We start from the raw sequence: 9,941 nt of genomic DNA on the forward strand, positions 1-9,941 counted from the left end.
CACACACACACACACACACACACACACACACACACACACACACGCACACACGCACACACAATCTACAATTACACGCAGCTAATAGAATTTCCTGTTTCACTGCAACCAGATCCGCACTCAGGACCAGAACCGGACCTCTCAGCACCTGTGCTTTTTTGTACCGCTGTGTTTACCGAATGCTAACACTGGTGTTAATGGGTCCACACGTGCTGAAAGAGCTAGCTGCAGTTCACACCAGATCCTTCTTTTAAGACASCAAAACCGCGTTGTCCATTAAAACATTTACTGTTTTTTTTTAGGCCGATTTCAGTTTTTAGACTGGACCAATTTTTTAAATTACCCAGTTAATATTAGAGATTTACAGATTGCAGTCTTCTTGGTCAATTCAGATTTTTTGGGAAGTTTTTTGGGAAAAATATTTTAATAATTTAATCCAAAATGTTAAAAATAAAAGTTTATCTCTTTCTTGACATAAGGGGTTGTTTTTAATCCTAAAGTCCACTTTTTGTTCGTTCACTTGCCGATGTTGATTTTGGCCAAATCTGATGTCTCTAAAAGTTCACCTACCTCAAAATATATCTATTTCTTATCAATGGTTAAATATAAAAATGTAACTGCATGTTCATAATAAAAAATGTTCAATCAAAAATCTATTAGATTCTCTCTCCGCCCAACTAACGGCAGGGTACAGAACATTCTCTTTTTGTAATTACAAATGTACAAATATTATCTTCAAGCTTTTATAGCTGAGTCATTTATAAGCATCTCATTAATTTGCTTAAAGATAGTCCAGTCATCTTTGAAGTGATGTGTTGTTATTAAAAGTTAGTGTTTCATCAGTAGTGGCATTTAACAATAAGTTATAGCAACACTTGTTACTAATATTAAAGTTGCATAAACAATCCCCTTGTGTGTGTTTTAGTGTGTCTTTTGTGTGTATCTTGGAGCTCTGTCAAATAAAAATTTATGGCCCCATTTGGGACAGACAATAAAGTATTTCTATTCTATTCATTTAACTTATTTAATACATTTCATCCACAAACAATATAAAAAGARTGAGTTTATTGGTTAAGAAAAAAAATTGCTCAATTCAGGTCATTTCAGAAGTTGGATTAAAGTTGTTTAGAGGTCTGTGCAGCTCTCAAACTATCTGCTGGCTCCTCACTCTGGTCAGAACATCTAAACTGTTTTTTTTTTACCGGTCAAGTTTTAATTTTATTTAAGGTTTTGCACTTCTCCTTCAAATAATATGTAATGCTAAAGAGCAGTAGTGGGTATGGTTTTGCTAATCAGATAACAGCTACAGCAGAACACATTTTTTGTTTAGCGGATTACCATTTTCAACAACTTTGGAAATCATTAGCAGACCAGTTAGCTTCTAAATTCGTTTTTTGCCAAGTTTAAGTCCATTAATAGTTTCCTAGTTCCACCTTCAGAGGTTAGATTAGAAAAAGAAGATATCAAGGAAAGTGTTAAGACTTGCTGTCGCCTCCTGAAGCTAAACAAAGATTATTGCTTCGGTGTAGTTCAGAAACAAACATATCATGACCTATTTAATTATTATCTGATGAGAACTTCTTTAAAACATAACAAGTAATGAATTGCTTCAAATTCAAAACATTTGCAAATATGATTCAGACAAGAAAAAAACACGTGTTTAATCAACTTTAAACCATAAAGATTAGTTTAGTTAAATAAGATTTTTGTACAGAAAATCCATACATAGCTGAAATCACACTGAGGGAGAAAAGAGATCTGTCCTCTTTTCTCCTGTAACTTTGATAAACATTCTCTGATTATCAAAATGTGTAATAACTTTCAGTTAAGAGAACAATAAATCAAATAATAAGAAGATTCTTCTGTCTATTATCTGATTAAGAAAAATAGAATGTCTCTTTGACAAGTTAAGGCGACCTGAGGTGGCCTAAATTCAGTTCTAAGTGGAACAAAGTTTTTGTCCCTTTAAAGGTCCATCAGAGGACTGAGGTCTAAGTCAGTTTCCTTGATTGTTTCACTCGAGGCGACCCCTACACTAACAATCGAACATCAACAGGTTTGTGTCAGTCCCACCAGTCTTCTGCTCAAAAGAGACAAAGACGTGTGACGCAGACTGAGTCACAGTAGTCTTAGGGGGTTACCTTTTAGTGTTATCTTCAGCAAATTTGTACATTTTAAGCTGTTTAGAGGTTTGTTTTACGTGTTTAGCATTAGCATAGTTTTAGTTAGCGCCTTATGAACTAGCAAAGCTAGCTTTTTGGTTAGCTGTGCTCACCTCTATTGTAGAGTTAGAAAGTTACTTTTGTCGTTGTCTTCTTTTTTAACAAACTTTACTTGAATGAACTCTCGTTACCTGCACTCTGCATTAATTTTCTCTTCATCTGCACTCGCAACCTCACATAACGGCACCTTCTTTGCCCAAAAGCACTTTCGTAGTCATCTCTCTGTTGGTCCTCTGCACTCTCCCTGACTCCCAGTCCCATTTTCCACCTCGTCCACCATAGCTAACACATACAGTACATTATAATTCCCCAGCAATCCAGCTCAGGCTGCAAGTTGAAAAGTTCAAATGTAAAACAGAGGCTCAAACTTCAAGGGAGAATTGCCCATAAAACGCAGCRAGCTTTACTTTACACAAGAGAACACAATACTGTAAAAAGGAATGCTTTCTGATCTAGCTGTGTTTGAAAAAAACTTAAGAGGGACTCAGGTAACTGTTTAACTTATGTTCACTGTACTTTTTCCTTAATCTCAGCCCAGAAAGGCAAAGTAGCTTTTTATAACTATTAAGGTGACTGGAAAATACATGATCTCTTTTCTTTTATACTCCTCAGGTCCGAACACTGTTTGTCAGCGGGCTTCCACTGGATATCAAACCCCGCGAGCTGTATCTCCTCTTCAGACCATTTAAGGTATGTTTGTATGTTTTACGCTGATGGGCTGCGAGCTATTCTTAGCTGCTTTCTTTCCAGCAGACAATGAGACCTCCATTAATGGTGATGAAATGAACGGCAATGGAAACTCGGCCAAATGGTTCGAGCGTCTGTGCTCCTGAAGCCAAGGCTCAATCACATCTTGATCAGGTTTACGTCTTTCTCATGGAAAGAACAATAAAGTAAAACAAAACAATTTGCATTTTCTCCAAATTCTGAAAATTTTTGCTGAAATGAGTTTATATTTTCTTTTGTTAAAGTTTTAAATTGGCAGAGAATAACCTAAAATCAATTAAACGAAGCTAAAAGCTAAAATTAGCAAAACAGAACTTGAAAGCTAAAATGAGGTAAATCACTGCAAGTAGCTTTGTGGCAACAAGCTAAAATTAACACAACAGAAGTTAGAAATTACATAAGCATAAAATTGGCAAAAATCTGAAATAAGCTAAGCTATAGCTAAAAACTAAATAAAATGTTATCCCCCAAATAGTAGCTAAAGCACATTATTAGCGAAAGTGTGTCTAAAAGGTAAAAAATAAGCAAGACAGTACCTAAAAGTTAAAGTTAGCAAGAGAGTGACTAAAAGCTAAACTTAGCACAGCACTTTCGTAAAAGTAAAAAGCAGTAAAAAAGCAGTAAAAAAATAAATGAGCATAATTGAAGCAAGAATGTGAAATTAGCCAAATGAAAGCTAAACATTGAAAGTAGTGCAACTGTAGATAAAAGTTAAAACTCACAAAATAGCTAAATCATATTGTTAGCAAAACCAGCTAAAGGCTAAATTAGGTAAGACAGTACCTAAGAATCATTGGGCCTCATGCAAGAACATGTTAGTATTCTTATCCTAAATTTCTCTTACTTTTGTTYGTACAAAGGGTTCRTACGAACATGTCACGTCAGATTCAACAAACKCTTCTATCTTCAGGAAAAGTGTGTAAATGAGCTGCGTAAATTCCACCTGTTCTATCCAGCTGCTCGTGCACGCGAGAGGAGATTAGCATGATTACCACCCCAAAAACACCATATGAGGCTGTGTTTCCTGCCTCAGATACAAGTGTTCATTCATGAAAAATGACAGTGAAAATTAAAAAGAAAAACTTTACGAGTTCAGAGATTGAAGTCCGTCTGTCAGAGATCCAGAAAAGAAAATCTGTCATTTTTAGCAGGTCAGCCGTGGAATAAAATCAGCTGCTAAAAGTATAAACAACTGTGTTAAATAATTTTCATTTATTCAGAAGCCACAGCGCTGCACACCGTCTCAAGTGGTCTCAGTTGCGGTTCTGAAATAAGCATTTTAAAATGTTTTCAAAATAAGTCTGGCACTTTGGAGAAAATCCAGGACTCACTGGAGGGATTATGTATCCCCTCTGGCCTGGGAACGTCTCAGAGTCCCCCAGGACGAGCTGGAAGGTGTCGCTGGGGAGAGCGGGGTCTCCTGCTGCCCCCGCGACCCGATCATGGATAAGCCGGCCGGACGTAGAATTTATATTGTTAGTCTAAATTATTACATTTAAAATTATAACTCTAATTCAAGCAGAATAGCCGTTTGTCAACATAATTATGGAGTGTGATTTATTTTCAACTCAAAATATCTTCAAACTAACGAAAGATAAAGTTCTTAGGGAGCAAAACCCGTCTGGATAACAGCAGACTGACTGCTCGTAAAATATACRACAGGTCTGGACCACTCGTGAATTTAGTTCGTATCTGAAAAAAATCTTAGAATACGAAAACATTGGTGAATGCCACAAATTCTCCTAAATCACTCGTACGCACAACTTAAGAACAAATCTGTGCGTACGAACGGTTCTTGCATGAGGCCCAATGTTATGAAGACAGTGAAAAAAAGATAAAATTAGCACAAGCTAAAAGTTAACATTTATTAAAATTAATGAGCTCATTTGTAACTAAAAGGTACAATTACTAAAACAATACCTGACATTTAAACAGGTACACCTGTAACTAAACGTTAGAATTGGCAAAATATCAACTAAAACTTATTTTAGCAAGATTGTAGCTAAAAGTTAAAAGAAGCACAAAATACAACTGTAAAACTATTATGATGACAAATTTCAGAGATCAATGGTTTAAAGGACTTAAACAGAACAGCGTAGTTCTATTTAAAAAATGTTTTAATACAGCATAATAATTTAAAAACACCCTAATCCTGATCAAGCCGAACATCTTCACGCACGAACAGTTAAAACAGCTTAAAATTTGTGGAAGTAGTTTGACTGAAAGGCGTGCAGAAAAAATACTAATGTAATCGCTGAGTCAGCAAATGTCTCAACTGCGTCAAAATAAACYCTGCTTTGTTACAGAGGCTTAATTAAGCTGTATTGTTGTGTGGATGTTTGTGGGGCCTTTTTGTTGACCATCACAGAAGAATAATGCAGCTAAATGGCACGAGAGGAGCACTGTTGGAACGAATAATAAATAATTTGCAAAGCAAGTAATCCATGTCTTAGACAAAGCTTTCTGGCAGTTCTTAGAGTAAATGGTTTCTATCATGACTGTGGAAAGCAGCAGGTCTTGATTAATCAGCTAAAATGCAACACTACAATCCATTTGGTCTGCGTAAGATATGATAACCTAATTTAGTCATTAGTCGTATACTGTACTGTTTTAAAACATGCATTCTAATCTCTTGTTTCTTTAATCAGGGCTATGAAGGATCCTTGATAAAACTGACTTCTAAACAGGTATGTTAACGCCAAAGTTTTAAATAAAGATCCTGCTCAATTTGTTATTGCTCAAAACATGTGTTAGAGATGACCCTCAGCTACTACCACACCGATTTTCAGCTTGATATCTATAAAACTGACTACGTTAAAGCCATTTTTGTGTTAAGGTTGATTAGCTGTGGCAGCCACCTTAATAAAAAACAAAGCAGGCTTTTACCGTTGCAATATCTTTTATTTCTTTATAGTAACTTTTTGTTTCCATCTCGGTGGTATTGGTGTTTTAACAGTGAAGGATTGGCCCCCTTTTTGTCAGGAAGTAGCTAGTAACAGGGGACAAAAAAAAAAACGGTTTCCTGGAGGGATGGGAAAAGTGCTGCACCAATTTGCCTTTAGCAGCGGGACGTAGTTGCAGTCGACTCTGGTGGGACGTGTGAGGATGCGCAGGGAGGAGGATTTAAAGGTGTCACAGCAAAGCTTTTTGACAAGAGTTTGAATTTTTGCTTCCAGGGGGAGTCGGGCTGCAAAATGAGCTCATCTGACAGGTGTCCTTGTTCAGAGTTAGGCAGTTGTGTGTCCTTTTAGCAAWGTTTCCATGAAGACGTGCAATTTGTAGGGCTTATATCAATTCAGCTTTATTGAACACAAACCTTTAAAAGCACTGCGGCTCAGTGTTTAGCATTGTAGCCTCACAGCAAAAAGCTCCTAGGTTCAAGCCCCAGGCTGTATTTTCTCTKGTTACTCTGGTTTCCTCTCACAGTCCAAAGAAATTTGCTTTTGCAGCATTGAGGACTTTAGATCAAGTCGTCTCATTTTACAGTGGTTCAACATGTTGCAGATCATCAAAACAATGACATACTGTATTTTTAATAACTTCATCTTATCTGTTTGATAAGTTAGACAAAATAATTGTCAAACTTTTCTACGACATTTTAAATTTTAGATTGTAAGGCCACARTCTCATTACTTTTAAATATTATCAAAGCATTATTAAAATGGTTTCAAACTAGGACTGTCACGATAACAAATTTTACTGGACGATGCATTGTCTCAAAAATTACTGCGATAAACGATAATATTSTTCAAACAGGCAAGAAGTTCCCATACAACTCTACAGTTACCATGCTGTACCAGTAGGAGGCGATATCATTAACATTATGACATTAAAGGACAAAGGAAGAAYTTTTTGAACATGACCTAAAGGGGTWGTTAATTTTGAAATGATGTTTTGTCAGACACACACGAGCCATTACATCGGTCAACCAGCAGTGTGGAGAAAAGGGCAGAAGTCTTCGCTAAGGCTAACGGCTAGCTAAACGAGGAGGCTTATAAAACAAACTCTTTCTCAGAAAGTTCGTATGAATGCTACATCAGCAAATTTCGAACTCCTACACTCTTGCGTGACACCTGAATCTGACTACTGTCAGTATACATATGGTCTATGCTAATACTGTACATTTGGGTGGTAACCTAAACCAGTGTTTCCCAAAGTTAGGGTCGGGACCCAAAGTGGGGTCCCAAAACTTCAAGGTGGGGTCCTGAAAAGATTTTCTGAATTAATTACATTTTTGCCTTAGTTGTTACGAAGGAGTGAGGTTAGTGTATTTAAAATGGATAAATGTAGTATAAAAATATTGTTACTTTGTCCATGTTTAATTGACCCGATACAAATGTTTATCATCCAGAAACAGTTGGGGCCACAGGCCTCTGCTACTGTTATTTTGTGGGTCAAAAGCTGAAAAGTTTGGGAACCACTGAACTTTGGTTCCCAAAGTTGGGCTTGGGACCCAATTATGGGTCATGAAGCACCTTGGATAATCTCCAGAAATCACTTTAAAGGGTAATAAAATAATTGCTGCTGTAATATTTTTCTTATAGTTATTACAAAAACACAAAATAAGTAAAAATAAGTATTTATATGTGTGTACAAGCTGTTTAGATCATCAAAAAGCCTGTGTTTTTAGGGTTATTAACGAAGTTCCTGTACTCAGACCTGTATTATTTGGGGTCACAAGTTTTTGCCATGGATATTTTGTGGGTCAGAAGACAAAAAGTTTGGGAACCACTGACCTAAACAATGTTAAAACAGCAATAAATGGTGTCATGTAGAAGTGTAGAGGTTTTTGTCTTTAGCTAATATAGTGTTTTGTCACACTGGTATGTCGTTTCTGGGAAAAGGCTGTTATAGTCATACATGCCAAGTTGTATGGATTGTCTGTAAATTACAGATTTTCCCCCGAAACGAAATCCCAGATTTTTTTTCGAAAACGTAGCTTCAAATTTATTTTATGTCTCAGATCCTGTAGGGCATAAAAAAAAAAACAACAACCCAAAACAATAAATAAAATCCAACAACCACTTCCCAAACCGCTCTGCCTCTAGAAATAAATTTGCTACCTCTCCTTTCCCTGCTCAACCAAAAATGGCCGTCATTTGTCTAGCCATTAGCCTAGCATGCTAATGCTCTAGCATCAGACATTACCCTTCAAAGTTTGTCGTGCTGAAATAAGTAGCAACACATTGAAAATTGTGAACATTAGTTACATTTTTATTATTATTTTTTACGCAAAATCTTTAGCCAAGTTAATCACGCTCCTATTCTGCTTTTTGCTGTGTCGTCAGCATGGACGCTCTCGCCACCTAGTGGTGCGTCATGTGAACATCAGTGTTTAATTCATAACGGTTAGCTGTAATGTACACTACAGAGAGGGCCTGAGAGCTGTTCTTCGGCTGTGATATGTAGAAGGGATAAAACAAAAAGAAAGGAAGAAAAACTCGTCTCCAAACGAGCCCTTGAAAGCAGCTCGGCTGAAAGAGGGCATCCGTTACCCTCTCCTCAATAAATGCCATCCTCAACATGACGAATATCAGCTAATGCATGGGTTCACTCAGGACTCGCAGAGTAACTGTCCAGCATTTGTTTTGCTCCTCAGCGAACATCAATGACAACGGTCGCATAAATCAATCGACCTGCCCCCCCCCCCCCCCCCCCCCCCCCCCCCACACACACACACACACACACACGGGTCGGAGAACTCACAGCCATCTCCATATATAGCAGCAGCCAGATCTTAGACTCTTTTCTATTTATATTCAGGCTACACTTCCTCCCCCTGACGTCTTCACTTTCTTTCTTTTATGTGTTTCTCTTTTTCTCTCTCTCCGCCCCACCTTCCTCTATTCAAAATTCCCATAACCCTCGACTGCATAGTGAACCCATGGGAGCAACATGTTTAGAGACTTCCCATCAAAAACATGCTACAAAAATGGGCTTTTTTTCCCCCTTCGTTTTTTATTTTGTTAGTATCTGCAGGCAGATTTATGACAGGCAATGCCGTCARCCTTTCATTTTGCTTCCTCACCCACACCATTGTTATGGCAGGTATTGGCTCCGAAGTCTTGTAAACGGAATATAAAACGAAGGCCTAGTAAAAAAAAAAAAAAGATGTGAACAAGAAAAAATATTGCGCTGACAAGCCAGTTTGAGGAGGTCCTAAGAAAAAACTCTTGTTCTACCGCTCGTCGTTTATCCGTCCAGTCTTCCCTCTAACCTTTAACGCTCGTGTCCGTTAGCAAAATATCTCATGAATCACTGAGCAGATCTCAATGAAACGTTCAGGAAGTGCTCACCGCGTGTACGTCTACAGCCGATTTGCTTTTAGAGATGACTCGATTCAAGAATGCGTCCCACAGCATCTCTATCAGTTTTACAGAAATTACACTGAAAATTTCTGCTGTAGTAGCTGAGACTGATGCCCAACTCTGAGCAGCATCAGATCTCATTGGTGTGTAAAACTGTGCTATTAAATGTTTGAATCAACCTTGCCTGTCTGTTAGCAAAATATTTTTGAACCAATGCATAGATTTTAATGAAACTTTCAGTAAGTCATCACTGGTTATTCATTTACAGCTGATTAACTTTTGGACTCAACGCAATTGAAAATGGCTGACACAGCCAATCAAAATCAAATAAAAAATGACTGTGATTGCTTGTCTGTTAGCAAAATATCTAAAAACCACTGGACATGTTTTAAATTAAACTCTCAGGAAGTTATATTTGGATGAAGATCTACAACTGATACAGTTTTGGAGTTGGCCCAATTCAAGATGGCTGCCGCAGCTAGGGTCTGAGCCCACACTGAAGTTACTACTACTTGGTGATTTTTTGCAGATATTTAGCTCAAATTTGGTGTGGTAGTAGCTGAGTGTCATAACCGACGTGTGCTTAAAGGGATCCACTATCAGTTGTAACATAAACTTTCATTTGATAAACATTTATTTTAACTAAAATAAAAACTGTAAAAATACTGTAGGCTGTTTAGTTTGTAAT

The 9,941-nt window shown here is 37.4% G+C and overlaps 1 protein-coding gene across 2 annotated transcripts in view; it reads left to right on the forward strand.

The window, feature by feature from the left end:
• Positions 1-9,941, forward strand: part of LOC106526281 (RNA-binding protein with multiple splicing) — a 51,233-nt gene that overhangs the window by 13,930 nt on the left and 27,362 nt on the right. For both annotated transcript variants that reach the window (XM_014020849.1, XM_014020850.1), the window contains exons 2-3: positions 2,832-2,909; positions 5,594-5,632. In XM_014020849.1, the coding sequence (XP_013876303.1) occupies positions 2,832-2,909; positions 5,594-5,632 (117 nt within the window). The remainder of the gene's footprint in view (positions 1-2,831; positions 2,910-5,593; positions 5,633-9,941) is intronic.

Source organism: Austrofundulus limnaeus, unplaced genomic scaffold, assembly GCF_001266775.1.
Source record: "Austrofundulus limnaeus strain Quisiro unplaced genomic scaffold, Austrofundulus_limnaeus-1.0 Scaffold269, whole genome shotgun sequence".
Taxonomy (NCBI): Eukaryota; Metazoa; Chordata; class Actinopteri; order Cyprinodontiformes; family Rivulidae; genus Austrofundulus; species Austrofundulus limnaeus.